Below are 24106 nucleotides of genomic sequence, written 5' to 3'. Positions count from 1 at the left end.
TCAGGATTTGTTTTACTAATATCTTCAGGGAGTACTCAGTACTTTCTATTTGTGTGTCGCTGTGCCTGGCAATGGGGGTACAAAGGTAAAAAGGTGTTTGTGACACTTTTCTCAAGACAGAGAAAAAGAAAATCAATGATTTTCTCATCGTATTTTTCTTTGTAAAATTGTTTGTAGAACCAAACAGATCTCCCACTCAAACAGACAGCAAACACGAACTGCTCAATGCATACTGACTTTCCAGGCCTTGACCTTGATTCTGGGAGGGGTGGTGGATACAGGAACATACAGACAAGGCCCTCATTCTTTTACAGCTCTTTTTTTTTTTTGCTTTTTAGGGTTGTACCCATGGCATATGGCATTTCCCAGGCAAGGGGTCAAATCGGAGCTACAGCTGCTGGCCTACAGCACAAACATAGCAATTGCCAGATATGAGCCATGTCTGTGACCTACACCACAGCTTATGGCAACACTGTTTCCTTAACCCACTGAGCGAGGCCAGGAATCAAACCTACATCCTCATGAATCCTAGTCAGGTTCATTAACTGCTGAGCCACAAAGGGAACTCCCACACAGCTCACTTTAAAACTGTGTGGTCTGAGGCACTGGCTGAAACAGTCCCTTACCACCAGAAGTTGTCAGATGCTCAGGCGTGACATGAAGACAGCAACTGTCAGAAAGAAAATACACTAAACTGCAAAACCACTCAAAGAACCTGAGTTCTGGATGTGAGGTTCCTGTGTGCCTCTGATCACACCTCCCCCTTCCCAACCTCACTTCATGAGGCAGTGGAGAAACATCAGTGCTTTTATAAATAAAAGGCTTGGGAAGAGGACAGGCATTGGGGTTAGTGGAGAGAGGCTGTCCTCACCCCCACCTGCTTCGGAGGACCTGAGGGCTAAACTGGTCAGCCTCCCGGAGCTGAGCACAGAGGGGCTCCAACAGGACCCTGTCAGTCTGCGAGGAGAGGGGCGCCTGATCCCCGGCAAAGTCTACTTATCCGCTTTTTGACGAGTCCTGTTGCTGCACAGGCAGCTGGAGCACAGCAGTGCAGATTCAAGGCAGAGATGGCTCTGGAGCCTGAGCCTGAAGACCATGCTTGGTGCTGGCCCTCGCCACAGCAGATGCTCCCCTCACCCAGAGATCCCAAGGGATTGGGGACCCCCCTGTAAGGAGCTCCCATCACCCTTATCATATGGGAAATTCCAACGGTCTTAGGGCTGGTGTCAGGACCGGGTCAAAGACCAAACAGCAGAACAAGGGTGGGCCCAGCAGCTCCATCCTCAGGAGGTGTGGGTAAGAGAAGCCCTGTGTGGGATTCAGGTCAGGGGCCACAGCCACAGTCCTCATTTTTTTTTTTTTTTTTTTAATTTTACGGCCATACCTGTGGTATATGGAAGTTCCCAGGTAGGGGCTGAGGTGGAGGTGCAGCTGCTGGTCTATGCCACAGCCACAGCCACACCAGATCCTTAACCCACTGAGCAGGCCAGGGACTGAGCCCGCATCCTCGCAGACACTATGTTGGGTTCTTAGCCTGCTGAGCCACAAGGGGAACTCCCCAGAGTCCTCAGTAGGTCACATTTCTGGCCTGGCTATTCCCTTGTGTAGATGCAAACTTCCCTGTGGTATCATTTCCTTCCAGAAGTTCCTTTAGCATTTCCTGAACTCTCTCAACTTTGGACTGTGGAAAAGCCTTGGTTTTAGCTTTTTGAAAAATATTTTTTGTCAGGGATGGTAGTTTTCTTCTTTTCTTTTAGCACTTTAGGAATCTTCCACCATGTCTGGCCTCTGTCTCTGCAGAAGGGCTTGTGATGTGCTGATCATTGTTCCTCTGAACAAAACTCGTCTCTTTGCCTTTTTTCCCTCTGGCTGCTTTTAAGCCTCTCTTTTTAATGCTGACTTTCAGCATTTTGATTACGGCATACTTTGTGTTTTGTTTGTTTTTTTCTGTTGCCTGATGTTTTACTGTAATTCTTGTGTCTGTGGGTTTATAATATTCACCAAGTCCAGAAATATTTTAGCCACCATTTCTTCACATGACTTTCTAGGCTCCACACCTCCAGTACCGTTACTTTTCTGCTGGTGCACCTGGCCCACCAGGTCACTAGGACACAGGTTCTATCTATTTTTCCCACGTGCTCTACTTGGGGTAGTTTAACCATATTTCTTCAGGTACATGGACTTTCTCTTCTGCACTTTTTCCTTTTCTTTTGTTGACAGCTTCCCTGATACACTACTTGGGTGCTCACTCAAATGTCCCCTCCTGTAAGTGATACCCCAGTTTACCTTTATGTACTGTGCACATTAATACCGTTTCTAACGGTTGGATCTCCTATCACTGCTATTTCTGGGCATGCTTTCTGGGTCGTGGACCATATCTTTACGCTTCAGAGCATGTTAGTAAATTTCAATAGATGCTGCCTATTGTGAATCGTGAATTGCCACCCCAAATTATTGGTTACTGGGTTTAGTGGGATTCCACCACGTGCTCTACTTCCTTCTGGCATGAAGTTAAAAACCTGCACCTCCACTGACTCCTTAGGTAGCTTGAGGCTTTGTTGTGTTGGGTGCAAAGCAGACCTTGACTTAGTCCCACAGTCAAAGTGCCCCTTATTTCATCACGGGATGAACAACCATTGCTTCATCCACTCCCCAGGGAAGGACATTTGGGTTGTGGCCAGTTTTGTAATTATAAATAAAGCTGCTGTCAGCATTGACATGCATGTTTTTACGTGACTGTATGGGGCAATTTCTCAAGGATAAACTTTTTGGGATTTCTGGGTCATATGGCAAGTTTATGTTTCCTTGTGCAAAGCACTGCTCAGATGTTCTTCACTGTGGCTGGGCCATTCTGCATTCCCACCAGCAGTGGGTGAGAGAAGCAGTTGCTCTTGGCCTTACCAGCACCTGGTCCTGTGGTTTATTTGTAGCCATTCTAACAAGAGGCATCTCATTGTAAACAAGAGTTCAGCATGTCCCTCATGCTGATGCTGACTGATCCAACTTCTTTCCATGTGTTAGGTACACCACATACTTTCTTTGGTGACCTGTACAGATATTTCGCCCATTCTCAGTTGGGTTGTTTGCTTTATCACTATTGAGGTTTGGGTGTTATTTATATTTTCGTGATATAAGTCCTTCATCAGATATGTATTTGCTAATGTCTTCTCCCTCTTTTCATTGTTAAAGTGGTAGCTTTCAAAAAGCTAACATTTTTAATTTTCATGAAGTTTGGTGTCACTTTTCCCTTTCATGTGCTGTCTCTAAGGCATCTGTGCTGACCAGTGATTACATTTGCTGTGCCCAGGTCTTTTTCTGTAAGACTTGTATAAGTCTTAAGCTGTCCACTTAGGAGGGCTTTTATTTCAGGCAAGTGACGATGCTGGAATTCTCTTTCGTGGACTCCTCCACTGGACACAAATGAAAGCTGAGGCTGCCCTCTCCATGGGGAGAAAGGCAACCCAGTGAATCTTTGAGCCAAGAGCAGCAACTGTGCTGACCTGTAGGTCATTATCAAACAGACCAACAGAAGAGATGAAATGGCAGAAGGGAAAAAGAGAAAATAAGTAGAAGAACTATTTCAAGAGTTAGTGGAAAATCCTGCAAATTAATGAGATGCATTAGACCACAGAGATAGGAATCTTAGAGAACACCAAACAGGATAAGAACCCAGCAGAGAAGGAAAGAAACAAAACCCAAACACATCAAACTGCTCAAAACTATTGATGAGGGAAAAAAAATCTTTAAAGCAGCTCAAGGCAAAATATACATTCCTACAGAGAAACAGTGAGGAGGATGACAGCAGACTTCCTAGCAGAAACCATGGGAGCCAGGATATGAGGGAAGGACATCTGTACTGTGTTGAAAGAATAGGGGCTCCTGACCCAAACTGTTTACTCAGAGAAAATATCTACAAGAAAGGAAGGAGCAGTACCTTTTAAGGAAACAAACACAGGAGAAAATTTATTTAAAGCAGTTGTGAACTATACAAAATGTTAAAAAAATGAATTATTTAGGTAGAATAAATATGATAGTACAAACAAGCTTGGATTGTTGCATAAATGAAGATGTATGTGACATTTTTCCAGTTGTGTTAAAAGATAATTGAATGTCTGAAGTTACTAGCAATATATTTGTATCTATAACTCTATAAAAGCAAAACATATGTCAAAATAACACACAAGATGGGATAAAATGAAAGCTGTAATTCCCTCTAATATGTACAGTATGGCAAAATATTATTTGAAGGTAGATTATGAAAAATTAAATTTACACCTTGTACATCTTAGAGCAACCAATAAAAATCTTTTGGAAGGAGATAAAAATATTAAATCAGGAGTAGAGATAAAATCGTAAAAATACTTAACTCATCCAAAATAAGGCATTTGTGAGAGAAGAAAACAGGCAAAGAAGAGATGGAAATAATAAAAATAACTAGCAAGAAAGTATATGGTAATTAATCATAATAATACTTCACATTAAATGCAAATAATCTAAACATATTAATTAAAATACAAAAAGTGTCAGGTTGAATAAAAAACCCCAATGCTCAGAGTTCCTACTCAGGTGCAGTGGGTTAAGGATCTGGTACTGCTGCAGCTGTGGTGCAGGCTGTAGCTATGGGTTAGATTTGATCCCTGACCAGGGAACTTTCATATGCTGTGGGTATGGCCGAAAAAGGAAAAACAAAACAAAACAAAAAAAACCAAGGCTCAACTATACATTAGTCTCAAGGAAACCATTTTAAATAAAATGGTAGACTAGATCAAAATGAACAGATTGGAAAAAAATATCAAACAAACATTAATGAAAAGAAAGCCAGATTGGAGTTTCTGTTGTGGTGCAGTGGGTTAGGAATCTGACTGAGCACTCACAGGTTTGATCCCTGGCCCGGTGCAGTGGGTTAAAGGATCCTGGTGCAGCTGAGGTATAGGTCGCAGCTGTGACTTGGATTCAACCCCTGGCCCTGGGAACTTTCACATGTCATGGGTGTGGCCATAGGAAAAAATATAAGGAAAGCCAGATTGACTATACCAATAATATATTTGACTTCAGAATAAAGACTGTTACCAAGATAACAAGGGGCATTTGTAATAATAATTTGTTCAGTAAGAAGTCTCAATAATCCTAAAGATGTATTTATCTACAACAAAGCTTCAAAAATACATGAAAAAAAAAATGAACAGAACTGAACGGAAGAAGAGAAGAATTCCCAGTTATATCTGGAGACTTCAACACTCCTCAATATATAATCACTGTTACAAGCAGACAGAAGAAACAGTAAGAGCAGAGAAGAGCTGAACAACATGATCAACAAAGCTGAAATAATTTATACTGATAGAACACTCAACACAAAATAACAGAATACAGGTTCTTTTCAAGTGCATTTGGAACCTAAACAGAACTTACCACATTTGGAAGAACTGAAACCATAAAATAAGACATCAGAACCCAGCAGAATTATGGTGGAAATGAATCACAGAAGGCATTCTCAAGAAAGAGAACTTAAACAGAACACAGAGACATAAAGCATAAAAATGGACTGAATAATTGCAAAGATGTAACTTTAGTCAGTAGGAAAACATGATCTATTGCTAGAATCCTATCTCATGCCGGTACACTGGGAATTGCACAAAAATATGTACATTAGAAGAATATCCTGATCAGTATTTTCTTAGGAAAGTCTCTCTCACAAACTAAGAACTCTGAAATCAAAATAGAAAAGATGTAGTGAGAATATCTGCAATACAATAGAGGATTTGAAGGTTAAAATGATGGCTAGTAACAGCTTGCTGCCAGTACTGTGTATACGTAGTATGATACCATTTATATTAAAATGTTTAGATGAAGGTAATGTCTGCATGAGAACGAAGTAAGCCTGGAAACCACATGTTTCATGTTCCTATCCTCTCATTTTAAAACAAGCACCTATTACTTGTATAATTAAAATATAGAAGGTGAAAATATCAAATAAATAGGAAAATACAATGTTACGCATATGTTTCCTTCACAGCTGAGATATGTTAAAATGATTTAATACTCATTAATATCTCAAAGGAATCATCACAAAATTAAGTGCTTTTTAATTGGCCAGCATATGGCCCAAGGACCACTGTGGTGTCTAGAATCACTTGTTTCCATATGAAATAACCCAAGACAGTTATGCTTTTGAACTATTTTATTTCCTTCTTATTATATTTTCTCCTTTTGTTTCAACCATCCTTTTTGATGCTTTTAAGATATCTATTATGCAAACATTCCAGGTTTTTATGTATTACTCAACTGGCACTGGAGTAATGTTTGACTGAAATAATGCTTACTTATAAATGACTGAATATATATGAAATCTATGTATGGAATGTAAAATTTCATGTTTTGTTTCCTTTTCATGCACAGATTAAAAAAAAAACTCTGGCTTTTTTTTGGGGGGGGGGATATGGTGCTGTTTTTCTTTTTTTCTAGGCTCAAATATTTCAAATTACTGTTTAAATGTGCTCTGAACACCCTACATGGTTATCCTTTGAAATTAAGGTATTCATTTCGTTAAAAAGAAATGTAATAAAAATTCACAATATTTCACTTACACTGTGAGAAGCAGCCAGAAACCTACTTTTCAATGATTCCAAAATTTTCAATACTGCTAATAGTTCTTTGCATTTGGAATAATATAAGTCCTGAAGTCTGGGGGTTCACCAAAAGTTGAGTGGGAGTAAATCTAATTGGATAATTTCCCAGGTTACAATAATGTCACAAAACCATTTTATTATAGTGCCTCATCCACTTAGCACCTTATTTTATATTGTTTCAATCTAGATAAATATGAAATATATAATTTCTAGAAAATTATATTTAAATATTAATATAATACATTAGTAATAGTAAGTTGGGTAATTAAAATTTATAATGGAGAGAATTTGTCTACCTAGTGCAAGAAGAAAATTCAGATAACAAACAATATAAGCAAGGATCTGAATCTTTCATTTTACTGCTTGGAATAAGAAAATTTATCTACCAACTTAAGAGATCTTTGTTTTCAAAAACGACGTTCCCTGCTCTACCTAGAATGCCCCTACTTACATTAAAATGGGACATTGTTTTTAAGCCCTCTGACTCCAAATTCAATCTCCCTCTCTCTGTGAAGGCAGCCTCGTGTATCCTGTGATGTCTCTGTGAGATTAGAATGTACCCACTTACCCTGGGCGCTTACGTAATTCTGTCATTTTCTCTGACTGAGCAGAGCATTTGGCGTGTAGGGAAGCAAAAACAAGACATTATCTCAATCTGAGTCAGAGAGTTAATCTGAGGGTTTTGCATATGATTCTGATCTCCTGATGCTTTCCAAAATGACAAAAGGAAAATTAATACGATTGCTCTTTTAGAGAAGGATGGGCACACACACACAACTGCAACCATAGTAACAAACCTTGGTACAGTGTTTCTGTTCTTAAATTTTGGGAGATTCAAGTAATGACACAAAAGATGTCAAGTGTACAGTTTAAATAGATACAACATATGTGTACAGAAAAAAAGCTTCAGACAGTACTTTCATGGTATAATAAAAAAAAAATCAGAGGCTAAACAGCTCTATTTCCTTCACCTTCTCATAAAATACATTTTAAGTTTTTACATATTAGGTGCTTTTCCATGATGATTCTTTTGTGAAAGCTCTAAAATATATCCAAATAAAATCTACAAGATACCTGATTTTTTAAAATATAAAGTGGACAACATTGTTAAAAATAAAGGCAGACTTTACCAGCTAGCTTAATTTCTTAAAAAGCTATAACATTTTTGTCCACCGAAACCATTTAACTATGAAATATTTACACGCTCCAAGATTGAGATAAACAATCAGTTCTTCCTGGGTAATGGTTATGAAATCCTTATGTAATGGTTGTGATAAAATCTAATCAATTAAAACCTCAGGTTAGTGTCCTACTGTGTCTGAGCTTTAAGAATAACTACTAACATAACCAAGAGGAAAACAAACCTACTGTTTTTCACCAAGGAGGCCTTGGCAGCATGATGAGGTTTAGGAACGTAAAACACATGGCGCTGTTAACTGGATGGCCAGTGTGTTAGGCCGGCAAATACCCCTTTCCTGGAAATGCACACTCCATAATCTGGGTTCACATCCTACAAGAAGGCTACCTTCCCATTTAAGTTTCATTGTCCTGACCATTTATTTCCACCCTGCTGCTATCATAAACTTGCTCTCCTGGAACCTGCATGTCATCCAGAAAACATGGGACACAGCTATAAGCTAGTTTATCATTCGTCTGAAGCTAGAACGAGTTTTAGATAATAATTTGATTGGATTTTCACTTCTTAAACACACTGCTACCGTGTTCCTATTGTGTGCCAGGGCCATTTCTAGTAGCTGAGGATTCCACAGAAGAAAATTCCTGGCCTCAAAGAGTTTACATTTCACTTGGAAATGAGAGAAAATAAACTAGGAAGCATTTCTACATCCAGTAGTAACATACACACTACAAAGAAAAGCAAGGCCATGTGAGAAGGAGGCTCTGTCGTCGTTGCTGTTTTACACGTGGGAGAGGGGAGGCCTCTGATGTCAGATATGTGAGCAACAAGCAGAGGGAAGTGGGCAAGGATGGACCTCCTGGTGGAGCATGTCCTAGGACCTGGCACAGCAAGTGTTTCTACTGTGAGGAATAACACTGATCAAAAAATCCTGTGAGTATGGATAGCCAACAGGTGCAAGAGAAGACGCTCAACATTGCAAGTTATTAAACAAATGCAAATCAAAACTACAGTGAGGTACCACCTCATACCAGTCAGAGTGGCCATCATTAATATGTCTATAGATAACAAATGCTGGAGAGGGTGTGGAGAAAAGGCAACCCTCCTACACTGTTGGTGGAATGTAAATTGGTGCAACCACTATGGAGAACAATATGGAGGGTTCTCAGAAAACTGAATATAGAACTACCATATGATCCAGCAATCCCACTCCTGTGCATATAACTGGAGAAAATTCTAATTTGAAAAGATAGATGCACCCATTTGTTCATAGCAGTACTATTCACAATAGCCAAGACATGGAAGTAACCTAAATGTCCATTGACAGAGGAATGGATAAAGAAGTTGTGGTACATATATACAAGGGACCATTACTCAGTCATAAAAAGAAAATGAAATAATGCCATTTGCAGAAACATAGATGAACCTAGAGATCATACTACTAAGTGAAGTAAGGCACACAGAGAAAGACAGATACCATATAATATCACCTATATGTGGAATATGAAATACAACACAAACGATCCTACCTATGAAACAGAAACAGGCTCACAGACATGGGGAACAGACTTGTGGTTGCCAAGGGGGAGAGGGGCTAGGGAAGGGGGTGGGCTGGGAGTTTGGGGTTAGCAGATGCAAACTATTACATGTAGAATGGATAAACAACACGGTCCTACTGTATAGCACAGGGAACCGATATTCAATATCCTATGATAAACCATATTGGAAAAGAATATGAAAAAAGAATGTATGTATAACTGAATTAACTGTGCTGTACAGCAGAAATTAACACAACACTGTAAATCAACCATACCTTAATTAGTAAAAAGTCCTGTAAGACCTCCTGGAACTCAGGAGGTCGGAGCAATGGTTAGTCCGTGAGAGTAATTTGCTCTAAGTAGCTTTTAGCAGTCTGGTTTATGAGTAGGAAAAAACTTAAGCTGGAGAGCTTATCAGCCATTCTGCATTCAGCTAAGGACCATTAGTGGCTTCATAGTTAACATGTAATGAGGTTGGGCTATAAGGCTCAGATAAAGGAAAACAAAGATATTATAAACAGATTTTTATTTTTACTCATCATCACACTGCAAAGGCGTTCCCACTGTGGCACAGTGGGTTAATGATCTGGATTGTCTCAGTGGAGGCACGGGTTCAATTCCTGGCCTGGGTGCAGTGGCTTAAGAAACAGGCGTTGCTGCAGCTGTGGCATAGGTTGCAGCTCCAGCTTGGATTCAATCCCTGGCCCTGGAATTCTATATGCCATGGCTGCAGCCATTAAAAAAAAAAAAAAAAAAAAAGGTCATTAGCAATGTATATCCATGAAAAAGCATTTACCTCAAAGGTAACATTTACCTCAAAGGTAATAACCTGTTTAACAACAGGTGCAAAGACACTGGCAGCACAGCACACTTACCTGCATGACCACAAACATATAAGTGGCTTGGCCTTCCTGTACATATCTGCCCTGTCAATAATATTTCAATGTTCAAAGACAAACAAGAATTTTCCTCTGAACTGTCTTGTCACTCTTTGTGTATTAAACCAGAATTGGGCTGGTGAAGCGTCTGGAAGACTCTGACCCTCCAAATGCATTGACCCCACTCCCCCAATGGACTTCAATCTCTTATCCCTTTGTCATCAACTGAGCGCTGGGGTCTGAAGGATGGTGCAGCCCAGGGTGGGGGCTCCCGGCTCCCACGAAGGAACAGACTGTGTCCAAGGGTGGTTGGAAAGTGCAGTCTCCGAGAGCCTAACTCACAGGAAACTGCAGGCTCTGGAGAAGGTCAAGACCTACTGCCTCCATACCGGGAACCTGGGCTGGATGTCATGGCAGAGGCCCAGCACAGGCTGTGGGTGCAGGAGGAGGTGGCTCCCTCCAAGGTTCTTGGACCCACGGGCTTTCCTGATGCTTAGAGGCAAAGCCAAGTGAGGCTCTTTCCATCCCACGTGGGACTGTTGGCAGTGAGGGGCCAGCACCCAGTGAACAGACAAAGGGGAGTCAGCACATCCATTGGCCAACAGCCAGAGAGAAGGATCACTGCACAAGAGCTGGAGAGAAGAATTATTACATAACAGTCAGAGAAGAACCGATCAGCTACACAGTGAGTGGAGTAAATGAGGAGGAGACAATGCTCAGAATGAAGACACACATGCGGATATTTAAAGGTCACACGCTTAAAAATGTACAGAACTCCTCTGTAGACTGAAAACATACTTTCTCAGCCGAGTGATCCCGCAGGTGTGTTGCAGCTGGGGATCCTGACCACTGAGCACTAGTTTAGTGGCCTAAGCAAGTGCCATAACACCTCGGAACACAGACCAGAGACCTGAAAGTGTGAAATTAAAAGTGAAACAGGAGGCTTCAGGGGCTCACATTCTTGCTTGGTAGGTAAGTGGGTTGCTTTTATTTAGGAAAAGAATTTGGTTCACAGGCACCCAAGCTCACAAGGGTGCATCCCTTATCCTTGAACTTTGGCTGGACCAAACTTGCCCAGGTTTCTCTCTGTCCTCCAACTCCTAAGCTTTGGCTCCCTCACAAGGCTGAGCGAGAACTGGGGTGCTGAGATGCACAGTGTCCCTCCTTGACTGCTCATACTGAGAACCTGCCGACACACAGAAAAACATGTCCTAAGCTCCCAAGTTTTGTCACCTGCTCACCCCTGTTGCCCTCCTCCCTGCGCACCCTTTCCCATAAAAGAAAAGCCTTTTTTCTGTTTGATTTGAGATGCTGCAGGTTTAAGGTTGAAGCATTCTCCCCATCACGAGAGACGTGACTTAGTCTGGGTTTGTTCTTATGTGGCAACGGATGGTGCCCTGACCTGGAGCCCTGAACACCCACTGTCTCTACCAGATATCACATTCCTGCCCCCATCTCAAGAGGCAAGTCTCAAGGGGTTCAGGGACTTCATGAGCAACCATCTAAGACGAAACAAGCCAATTTTATTAAAAAATACAGTTTCATCCTAAAATAAAATGACTTATTTTTCCAAAATGTATAAGACAAAGTTTATATAAGTACAACAATTATGAAAGATTCCACCCAAATGGTATTGGGCATGGTCAATGCTGGTTAAAATTTAAAAGCTTTTTTAATCATATAAGATTTTTTCAGAATCAGTATTAAATATCAGATGGATGAAAAACTAAAATATGATTGTCTTTCTGTTGTAACAACAGAATTTTCTTGAATTATTAGTCTGCTCTTAATAAGAGGTTGTAAAATAAGTTTTCCTTTGTCTTCTGGGCAGTCTGCCTAAGTGGTTAACTTTCTGTGTCTTACCAGAATGCTTTCCTGTGCTTCTGTTAACTTTGTTACATCTTAATTATTTAAAAAAAAAAACCCACAACGTTTGTTCACTGTACTAGTGAAGAATCAAAACCAAACCATGGGGAGTTTCCTTCGTGGCACAGCGGACACAAATGCGACTAGAATCCATGGGGCTGTGGGTTCAATCCCGGGCTTGGCTCAGTGGGTCAGGGATCCGGCGTTGCTGTGATCTGTGGTGTAGGTCACAGACTTGGCTCGGATCCCAAGTTGCTGTGGTGTAAGCAGGAGCTATAGCTCACATTCGACTCCTAGCCTGGGAACTTCCATATGCTGCAGGTGCGGCCCTAAAAAGCAAAAACAAAAACAAAAACAAAAACAAAACCATGGTTGTTTTCATGAAAGCTGCTTAAGTCTAAGTAACAAAGACAGACCAACAATAAAATGTTAGCAAGTATATCAGGCAAATGTAATAAATTTGAAAGTAGGCGTGGAAATGTTACTATCAGATAAGGTGAAATCTGTGCTAAAACAGTGGTAAGGAGGATATAGTGTAAAAAAATGAAGGGATAAGAAGCATAACCTAAGAATGGATAAAAGAGAAATAAATTCATGTGTCTAAAAATAGAGCAGCAAACACTGAGAGCAAAACCTACAAAAGACACTAGAAGGACCTATTTAAGTACAATTATAATGGAAGTCATCAGCATTCCTTTCTCAGAATTATACATATAGGTTGATATAACTCATGGTGTTTTCGTTTTGTTTTGTTTTGTCTTTTTAGGGCTGCACCCGTAGCATACGAAGATTCCCAGGCTAGGGGTTGGTTGAATCAGAGCTGCAGCTGCTGGCCTACCCCACAGCCACAGCAACGCCAGATCCGAGCCACGTCTGAGACCTACACCACAGCTCATGGCAAAGCCGGATCCTTATTAACCCAATGAGTGAGTCCAGGGATTGAACCTGTGTCCTCATGGATGCTAGTCAGATTCGTTTCTACTAGCCACCATGGGAACTCCTTTTTTTTTTTTAATGGTGTTTTTTGTTGTTTTGTTTTGTGCTCTAGACTGAATCCTCCCCAAATTCATATGCTGAAGCACCCAAAGTGCTGGTAATCAGAGGTGGGGCCTCTGGGGGTAATTGGGTCATGAAGGTGGAACCTCTTGATGGCATCAGTGGCCTAATGGAGACCCCAGAGATCTCTCTGTCTCTCTGCCACATGAGACGATGGCTGTGGCACCGTGATCCAGGACTTCCCAGCCTCCAGGACTTGAGACGTTAATGCGTATGGTTTAAGCCACCAAGTCTAGGATATTTAAATACTGTAGGCTGAGCTAAGACATTTTAGTTTGTTTGCTGTGCAAAAGCCCCCCTCCCAATACTTTATGTTCAATTCATTACTATTAAAGAAAATACAAATTAGATTAACAGTGAACTATATAACAGCATGTCAACCAGTATGGAAAAGTTAAAAAGAATAGTAATGCTTTTTCATTACTGTCAGGGATGAAGGCAAAAGTTAACTCCTGTGCTTTACTGTTTGAAATTAGAAATGCCTAAGCTTTTTGCAAAGCAATCTGGCAACATTTATTATTGTTTATAATTTGAAATGCATGCACATTTTGACCTATTACTTCCACTGCCTGGAATCTTTCTCATAGAAATAAAAGCATACTAATTAACTTCAGAACTGATGGAAAAGGAGAAAAAAAAGGGAAAGAGTAAATAATCATTCGCAGGGGAATGATTAGTTGATAAAATTATGCTATATCCACACGATGTAGTATTTTGATTGCTTCTTTGCTTCAATCATTCATTAATTCTGCTCATTTTTTGACTTAGTGAATACTATGTGTCAAGTTATTCTATGTTCTGCTGAAACAATGGTGGTCTCATTTAAGGCTGTCTAGGGGAGAGAGAGAAAATAAGCAAATTATGAGTGGTAGTATGATATACTAAAATATATCGTTGTAGTAGGTAGTGAGAAATGCTTTGAAGGGAAACAGGACTAGAAGAGAGATGAGGAGTATGATGTCAGAAGGCTGGTTCACACATCAATACGCTGGGAGCTGGGCTACGAGGAGAGGAGAGAGTGGGTCATTCCCATCCAGGGCTTCTTTCCTTCCTCTTTTTTTTTTTTTTTTTTTTTTTGTCTTTTTTCTGCCTTTTTCTGTGGCCACTCCCAAGGCATATGGAGATTCCCAGGCTAGGGGTCTAATTGGAGCCGTAGCCACTGGCCTACGCCAGAGCCACAGCAACGCGGGATCCGAGCCGCGTCTGCAGCCTACACCACAGCTCACGGCAACGCCGGATCGTTAACCCACTGAGCAAGGGCAGGGATCAAACCCGCAACCTCATGGTTCCTAGTCTGATTCGTTAACCACTGAGCCACGATGGGAACTCCAGCTTCTTTCCTTCTACAGACAACTTTGTCTCCTGACAAGGTTGGGTCAATTAGGAATGGCTAAGTGGGTAGGTGGGGTGCACTTAATTGTGTTCCCTAAAAAATCTAAGTATTTCTAAATTATTACCTTCATTTTCTGTGTTATTCTACTCTTTACCAGTGTTTTGTCTATCAAAACACTGAAAAACATTCCTATTCTTTCAATTCAACTGGAAGGTAAATGCTGCGCTTTATGGGATATTCCTTTTCTAACTAGAGTTGTCACCAGTGTTTTATTTCTTCACAAAATACATGTCATGGGTGAGCTTTGAGGTAAAAACAATGTTCAGACTTTTGTTCAGCATCTGAGTAGAGAGTAACTTTGAAATATGTGTTTTGATTGGCAATAAAATCCTGCATCAAGGACAAGGACACGCATCAACGTTAGAAACCTTACTGCTTCTCTCCGGCCGCAGGGAGCCTTTGGCCTTCTTGTTCTGGCTCCCGCTCTCGTGAAGGGCCTTGAACCAGTCCCGCAGCCTGGTCGACACCTCCCTGAACTCCAGGCTGGTGCACACTGAACAGAGAGAAACAACACAGATCCTGAGTGACCACGGAGCATGATGTCAATGCCAGCTCTGATTACTCCCACAACCAACAGGTAACAACAACCAAAGAAAAAAGGCAATGCAATTCCTACTTCTGTTTCAGGTTTTAAAAGGAAATATGTATTGTTAACATAGCAAGATGTAATATAAAAATATTTTATTTGATAGAGAAATACCATTAAGAATTCTGCTTCCACTCTTCACTATAACAAAACACGATTGAGGTTCTCACTGTTAAGGTCATATGAACTGTTACCATATTCATGTGCTGCGAACACATCTTGGGAAGATGATGGTGGGTCATCCGGGGAAATTTGGGGTTGAAAACCCAAAGTGAATATCACACATTTATTACTGGCTCTATGTACTGTAACAGCTTATGATTTATGAATCTGCATTAATATATTCAATATACATAGGAATTATCAATTATATGCTGTTTTTATTTGGTTTAGTCCTATACATTTTTGGAACACAGAAAAGGGAAAGCTATCTTATTTGACATTAAGAAAGATTATAAAATATTTAAGAAAATGTTTCTGTCGTAAAAGTAAGGTGTTAGCAAACTGTGACATTTGGAACTTAATTCCTATTTTCAAAATAACTGTTATTGACCAATAATTATGTCCTTTAAAATAGCCTGTACAATAAAAGTAGCAGAATATATTTTATAAATGCGTATGGATGTGTATATGTATGTCAGCCCAGTGCTGAAATATGATATGTCAAATTCAGTAATTTGTTGCCAAAATATTTTGAAAATCTAAGAAATACTTATTTACATTGTTACCATAAACTAAATTCCTCTGCAAGTAACTAACTGCAATTTCCTGAACTAAGTACCCTTTAACAGTCCTTTTCTTGCTCATTTTGTTAAAAATAAGCTTATAAAGTGATGTGTTACATTATGCTCAATATATGCTATACACATTTATATAATATATATCACATGTACAACATAATAAATATACTATAATGTAATGCAATATAATTTAAGAATTTAAGGTCACTCTCTAGTTTTAAAGGAAATGAAATCCAGAGTAACAGGTCCCTCCCAGTACCCAGTACAGTGGATGACCCACACCAGCAAAGCACCGTGGCATTTCAGCACCTGGGGGCAAAAAGGACTTATAAGCAGCAGTGGGGAGAGAAACACAAACTGCTGTATCCAAAGAACGAGGAACTGGAATGTCTTCTGATTTTCAAGAATAACACTGACAGGCAGAAAGACAACTGAAAAACCACTTTGAACTTTTTTTTTTTTTTTTTTTTTGTCTTTTTGCCTTTTCTAGGGCTGCTCCCATGGCCTATGGAGCTGTAGCCGCTGGCCTTCACCAGCTGTAGCCACAGCAACGCTGGATCCGAGCTGCGTCTGCAACCTACACCACAGCTCATGGCAACGCTGGATCCTTAACCCACTGAGCAAGGCCAGGGATCGAACCCTCAACCTCATGGTTCCTAGTCGGATTCGTTAATCACTGGGCCACAATGGGAACTCCGCCACTTTGTACTTTAAACTGGGACTCCTATATCCAGAAAAATCAGGTGGGAGAGTAAGCTAAAGACATTTTAAATATATAAGAACCTAAAATTAACCAGCACATCACCTCTCCCCAGGACATCACCTTTCCCCAGGAGCTGGTGGAAGATGCCATGCATCAGAGAGTGCTGCCTAAGACGCAGGAAATCTTAGATGCAAGAAACGAAGGGATTTCTAGGAAGATGGTAAAAGGGTCCCAGGATGCATTCTGTACCAAGTGCATGGGGGTTAGCGTGTCCAAGTTCATGGCTCTTGTTTCACCCTGGGAATCACCTTTATGGACATGACCTCAGCTGCCTGGGGCTGAGTGACCGGTGGTCAGCAGTCCCCCAGTGGACACCCCAGCCCTGAGCTGTGTGGACAGACATCCAGGCAAGTATCCTCTGATTCCACCTACTGTCGTAGGAGAAAACACAAAGTCCTGAAGAGAGGCGCTCCTCCACGTGAGCACCTGTGTTTATATGCAAGACACACAGCCCCAGGGAGAAAAGGTGCGGCTGGCTGGCTGGCTGGTTTCCAATGAGGGGAACAGGGTGAAGGAAGCAAAGTATGGTGAGGGGGTCTTATTTTCGCCATTTGTCTGTTTTTCCTTTTGAATGTGTGCCAAAACCTCTATGAATACTCCAACTTAAATTAAAAACTTTAAAATTCCTCAAAAATTAATTACAACCCTCTAACCCTCTACCTAGCATCACCCTTTCTTAAAATTATCTTCAGATATGCTACATATACAAGCTTATTTAAATTGTATGACATTGCTCAGCACTTTGAATATCAAGGGTGTTAACAAAACTGCTTATCAGCAGGGACCCCCGCCCAAGGGGGCTCCTAGTTATTAATAAGCGAAAAAGCTCACTGTGTACAGATGGGGAACAATGGCGACAATGCAGCTTTTGGTGACAAAAGATAAGCAGAGATGTTCAGTTCTATTTGTACAAAAAGAGAGGAAAATGCATTTGCTCATGTATGCTTAAAATACCTCTGGAAATACACACAAGAAATGCAAACACTGTCACCTCTGCAGTGGGACCAGACAGGGAGATACAGGCTGGTGGAAACAATGACGTGTATACATTTAACCATTAAAGCAGGCTAACACATTGTCTACTTGAACAGAGATTCAAAAACGAATTTCAGTTCTCTATTTCCTTTACCCATCTTATTTTTCCCCAAAGCACACCTAGCAAAGAGCGAAGTTTCATCCAATAAAATACTGCGGAAGAGTGATAAAAAGTGTGTTAAAAAGACTGGCACAAATTTTCCTTTATTGTTAGTAAATTCCAATGATATCATGCTTACCATGTATGTCTAATGAACTGTTTGTAAACTTGTATGACTTTTATGAGATCAAGTAATTTACATTCAAGAATAATAGCACTTAAAAATTTCCCCAAATATGAGACATTATATAGCTTTATTGTGTGTTGCACACAGCTTAGCTTAAGTTTCCACAGAAGGTTATGCATGCATTGCAGTAGAACATTTTAGCAATGAAGAATCCTGCAGTAATAATAATAATAATGGCAGCCAACACTACATACTTACTGCTCTAAGTACTTTATAGACTTGGACATATTTAATTCTTATAAAAATTCTATGGTAATTATTCTACTATTGTCTCCATGGAAGTGTCAGGAAATTGAGACACTAGAGGTACAGAATTGCCTGAGGTCAGACCAAGAAGTAGCAGAGTTCTTACTCCTAGGACAGACCACCCTCAGTACTTTTGATGGGAACAATAATAACAACAATAATAATAACACAGCCATGGCTGCAGCAGCAAAGCTGTAAGCTCCAACTTGGAATTGCCAAGTCCAGACTCAAAGCCTGTGAATTCCCACGCCACTGTTAGGCCTATAGCCGTGTGAGGGATCGCCATGCAGAGATGTATAAAGTCAGCAAAACACATTATTAGAGGAAAGTAACACAAGAGCTACGCATATGTATCTTTTTGACTTCAAAGGAATCATGTATCTTCAAGCCCAAGTTTTAGGCCAGTGAAGAACCGAACCCCAGAGGGGTTATGATCACCAACCAGAACAGACAGTTTATGCTGCTTCAGCCTCCACACAGGTGACAAAGGCCAGGACGGAGGCCCCTCAGGAAGGCCGGCCTCCCCTAACCGTTTACGCGAGGCCATGACAGTTACCACCATCACTTTTTATTTTTTATGTATTTATTTCCTTTTTGCTGTTTAGGGCCACACCCGAGGCATATGGAGGTTGCCAGGCTAGGGGTTGAACTGGAGCTGCAGCTGCTGGCCTATACCACAGCCACAGCAATGCCAGATCTGAGCCATGTCTGCCAACTACACCACAGCTCACAGCATCACTAGATCCTGAACCCACTGAGCGAGGCCAGGGAACAAACCCGCATCCTTACGGATCCTGGTCAGGTTCATTCCACTGAACTTGACCATCGCCTTTTATAAATATGAGTCCAACTGCCCTGCCACACACAGGGAAGGAGAAGCGTCGCACATGCAATGTGGAAATATCATACTACTTATAGGATGACATTCCCAACTCACTGGCTAACAATTCCTTTGCTACAGACATGCTCTGCTGGGCCAGTCAGAACCCATCAGTGCTTTACTCACATTCTTTTCCAGAAAAAGTCAATTAGTCTTTTCTTCATGTTTTCCAACAGTTCTACTACATGGATTTTTTTCCTCCTAGAAATAGTATCTTGCATTTATACAGCATGAAATGCACTTAATGAGGTTTCACATTTGATTCTACTATCAATCCTGGGAGATCAGGTAAAGGATTATTATCACTTTTTTTTATAGCTGTGGAAACTGGGCCACAAAAGTTAAATGCTGTCCTACATTTCACAGTCAGCAGTGATGGGGACAGGCTGGGTGCTCACTGATCTAATTGTATTTGGCATCAGGAGTGAATGACAGAATAATAAATCATAATAGATGTGAATAAAAGAAAAGCTTGGTTTCAACGCAAGGTTCTTCAATTGTGTCAAGTTATTAATTAGGGCTTGGTGTTAGGTAAAGCAAAGGAGTGAAAGGGGGGACGAGGCCTTGGAAATTTAAAAAAGTTACATATTGGATTTATACTTGTGTATCCACACACGTCTTTCACATGACAAAAACATGTAATAGAATGGATGGGATTATAGTAGAATGTAAAATAAAAACAAGAGAAATTATAGCGGAAGAACATCAGAGAGGCTAATGTAACTGAGCAGGGCCATGTGGGGCTCCCCGGGCACAAAAATCTTTCTGTGTCCCCCATTTCTGGTTTTTGGGAAATGGGCATCATTCAGCCTCCATGACCTTCCCTGAGTTCCAAGGGGGCAGGTTTAGATAGTTGCTGATCAGGGAAGGAAGCGGAGGCAGAGACCAGGGAGGAACAGTTAAGAAATGATAGTACAGCCTTGGGGCAGGATCCTGGTTCCCTCTCAAGGGAGACACATAATGATGTCAGCATTTTACATGTCAGCATAAAAGTGATACTCCCGGAGTTCCCATCGTGGCTCAGTGGTTAGCGAATCCAACTAGAAACCATGAGGTTGCGGGTTCGATCCCTGGCCTTGCTCAGTGGGTTAAGGATCTGGTGTTGCTGTGAGCTGTGGTGTAGGTTGCAGACGTGGCTTGGATCCCACATTGCTGTGGCTGTGGTATAGGCCAGCAGCTACAGCTCCAAATTGACCCGTAGCCTGGGAACCTCCATATGCCATGGGAGTGGTCCTAGAAATGGCAAAGAGACAAAAAAAAAAAAAAAAAAAAAAAAAAGTAATACTCCTTATGCTTCTTTTAGAAATGAATACTTTAAAATTGAACAGTGTGGAGCCCTTCCTTGGGCTTTGCCCTGTTCGATTGCTCCCTCAACACAATATCCTGTAAGCTAAAGATTAGGCACCCTGAGGACAAGAGCCTGTGGGTTAAAGATTATTAATACATGATGTTTTTCAGAACTTTCCTAGTTTGTTCTGATCCCTTTTCAAAATTACTGTTATTCTAGGCAATAACCCAGAAGACCACCACCAGGCTCATGCTGAGATCTCCTAATGCCAGCTTTGATGATGAAGATTCCCCCAAAGAAAGAAGAATGCATGTCTGTCCCAACCCTGATTCTTATCTGAAACCCTGTTTTTTTCCTTTTAGACTATAAAACTCCCTGCAATTCTTCCCCAAGGGAGGACACAGTCTTTAAGGCATTAGCCTGCTGTGGCCTTCTTTGCCTGGTAAAGCAATACAAGCTACTTCTTCTCCTTCACCCCAAAACTCTGCCTTCACATTTTTATTCAGCACTGGTGGACAGAGGCTGAGTTTTAGCAAGAGTAGGAGCCCAGGATTTGACACACAGTGATTGGAAGAAAAAGAATTTGAGAAGAAATTATTATTACTATTATTATTATTATTATTGTTATTTTGCTTTTTAGGGCTGCACCCATGGCATATGGAAGTTCCCAGGCTACGGGTCAAAGTAGACCTGTAGCCGCCAGGCTACACCACAGCCATAGCAATGTGGGATCCAAGCTGCTTCAGTGACCTACACCATAGCTCACAGCAACACCAGATCCTTAACCCACTAAGCAAGGCCAGAGATTGAACCCACAACCTCATGGATCCTAGTCAGATTCATTAACCACTGAGCCATGAAGGGAACTCCAAATTATTTTTTGAAATATAGAAAATAATTCCTATGACTGCAGGAGAGAAGTTTTCAGAGAGAAAGGGACTCCTGAGTTCTTAGCTGAATGAATTAAACATAAACATATATATACTCATTCCAAGACATCTTTTAAAATTTAGAGTATGAAATATAAAAAGATTATAAGAGTTTTTGAGGAAGAAAACAAAATGAACAAGTGATTAAACAAAAGCCAACCAAAGGTTATTACCTTTTTTCATTGATTTGCATGTAGCTGCCCAGGTTTCCCAGCAATGCTTGCTGAAAAGACTGTCTTTTTCCCATTTTATGTTCTTGCTTCCTTTGTCAAGGATTAATTGACCATAGGTGTCTGGGTTTATTTTTGGGTTCTCTATTCTGTTCCATTGGTCTGTCTGTCTGTTTTGGTACCAGTACCACACTGTTTTGATGACTGTGGCTTTGTAATATTGCCTGAAGTCTGGGAAAGTTATGCCTCCTGCTTGATTTTTGTTCTTCAGAATTGCTTTGGCAATTCTGGATCTTTTGTGGTTTCATATAAATTTTTGTATTGTTTGTTCTAGTTCTGTGAAAAATGTCATGGGTAATTTGATAGGGATTGCATTGAATCTGAAGATTGCTTTGGGTAGTATGGTCATTTTTTTTTTTTTTGGTCTTTTTGCCATTTCTTGGGCTGCTCCTGCGGAATATAGAGGTTCCCAGGCTAGGGGTCTAACCAGAGCTACAGCTGCCGGCCTAAACCACAGTCACAGCAACATGGGATCCAAGCTAAGTCTGCAACCTACACCACAACTCACAGCAATGCCGGATTGTTAATCCACTGAGCAAAGGCAGGGATCGAACCTGCAACCTCATGGTTCCTAGTTGGATTTGTTAACCACTGGGCCACGATGGGAACTCCAGTATGGTCATTTTTATAATATTAATTTTTCCAACCCAGGAGCATGGAATATTTTTCCATTTCTTTATATCTTATTTAATTTCTTTGATTAATTTTTATAGTTCTCAGCATATAAGTCTTTCACCTCCTTGGTCAGATGTATATCCATGTATTTAATTTTTTGGGTGCAATTTTAAAGGGTTTTGTATTTTTGTATTCCTTTTCTAATATTTCATTGTTAGCATATAGAAATGTGACTGCAATCCTGAGAAACAGAAACGAAGCAGGAGGCATAACTCTCCTAGACTTCAAGAAATATTACAAAGCCACAGTCATCAAAACAGTGTGGTACTGGTATCAAAACAGACAGACAGACCAATGGAACAGAATAGAGAAGCCGGAAGTAATCCCTGACACCTATGGTTAATTAATCTTTGACAAGGGAGGTAAGAACATAAAATGGGAAAAAGACAGTCTTTTCAGCAAGCATTGCTGGGAAACAGTCTTTTCAGCTGCATGCAAAGCAATGAAATTAGAACACACACTCATACCATGCACAAAAATAAACTCCAAATGGCTGAAAGACTTAAATATACGACAGGACACCCATCAAACTCCTAGAAGAAAACATAGGCAAAACACTCTCTGACATCAACATCATGAATATTTTCTCAGGTCAGTCTCCCAAAGCAACAGAAATAAAGGCAAAAATAAACCCATGGGACCTCATCACACTGGCAAGCTTTTGCACAGCAAAGGAAACCCAAAAGAAAACAAAAAGACAACTTACAGAATGGGAGAAAATAGTTTCAAATGATGCAGCAGACAAGGGCTTAATCTCTAGAATATACAAGCAACTTATACAACTCAACAGCAAAAAAGCTAATCAACCAATGGAAAAACGGGCAAAAGACCTGAACCGACAGTTCTCCAAGGAAGATATATAGATGGCCAACAAGCAAATGAAAAAATGCTCAACATCCCTGATTATTAGAGAAATGCAAATCAAAACTACTGTGAGATACCACCTCACACCAGTCAGAATGGCCATCATTAATAAGTCCACAAATAACAAGTGCTGGAGGGGCTGTGGAGAAAAGGGAACCCTCCTGCACTGTTGGTGAGAATGTAAGCTGGTGTGGCCACTATGGAGAACAGTATGGAGATACCTTAGAAAACTATACGTAGAACTGCCATATGACCCCACAATCCCACTCTTGGGCATATATCTGGACAAAACTCTACTTAAAAGAGACACATGCACCCGCATGTTCATTGCAGCACTATTCACAATAGCCAAGACATGGAAACAACCCAAATGTCCATCAACAGATCATTGGATTCAGAAGAGGTGGTATATCTACACAATGGAATACTACTCAGCCATAAAAAAGAATGACATAATGCCATTTGCAGCAACATGGATGGAACTAGAGAATCTCATACTGAGTGAAATGAGCCAGAAAGACAAAGACAAATACCATATGATATCACTTATAACTGGAATCTAATATCCAGAACAAATGAACATCTCCTCAGAAAAGAAAATCATGGACTTGGAAAATAGACTTGTGGCTGCACGATGGGAGAGGGAGGGAGTGGGAGGGATCGGGAGCTTGGGGTTAATGGATGCAAACTATTGCTCTTGGAATGGATTTACCATGAGATTCTGCTGTGTAGCATTGAGAACTATGTCTAGATACTTATATCATGACACAACAATGGAGGAAAAAATTATGTATACATGTATGTGTAACTTGGTCCCCTTGCTGTACAGTGGAAAAAAAAATAAAATTTAAATTTAAATAAATAAGTAATTATAAAAGGAAAATGAAAGTCAAAAACCACATGGTCATCTCAACAGATGCAAAAAAAGCATTTGACAAAGTCCAGCATCCATTCATGATAAAAACTCTTACCAAAGGGGGTGTAGAGGGAACATTCCTTAACATAATCAAAGCCATTTATGACAGACCCACAAAAAATATAATACTCAATGGAGAAAAGCTGAAAGCCTTCCCACTCAAATCTGGAACAAG

At 40.6% G+C, this 24106-nt stretch overlaps 1 protein-coding gene across 7 annotated transcripts in view; it reads right to left on the bottom strand.

Moving 5' to 3' along the window:
- Positions 1-24106, bottom strand: part of SPOCK3 (SPARC (osteonectin), cwcv and kazal like domains proteoglycan 3) — a 370327-nt gene that overhangs the window by 13665 nt on the left and 332556 nt on the right. For 6 of the 7 annotated variants that reach the window (XM_084994723.1, XM_021074207.2, XM_084994721.1 and 3 more), the window contains one exon: positions 14866-14985. In XM_084994723.1, the coding sequence (XP_084850849.1) occupies positions 14866-14985 (120 nt within the window). Of the gene's footprint in view, positions 1-12822; positions 14151-14446; positions 14986-24106 lie in introns of those variants that run through there. The other variant, XR_014826516.1, reaches the window with a different exon arrangement.

Source organism: Sus scrofa, chromosome 14 (assembly GCF_054392235.1).
Source record: "Sus scrofa isolate SSC_HxYL_T2T_F1_AM1 chromosome 14, Sscrofa_HxYL_maternal_Yorkshire_Landrace_v2.0, whole genome shotgun sequence".
In the NCBI taxonomy this organism is placed as follows: Eukaryota; Metazoa; Chordata; class Mammalia; order Artiodactyla; family Suidae; genus Sus; species Sus scrofa.
This window is presented reverse-complemented; position numbering and strand designations above follow the sequence as displayed.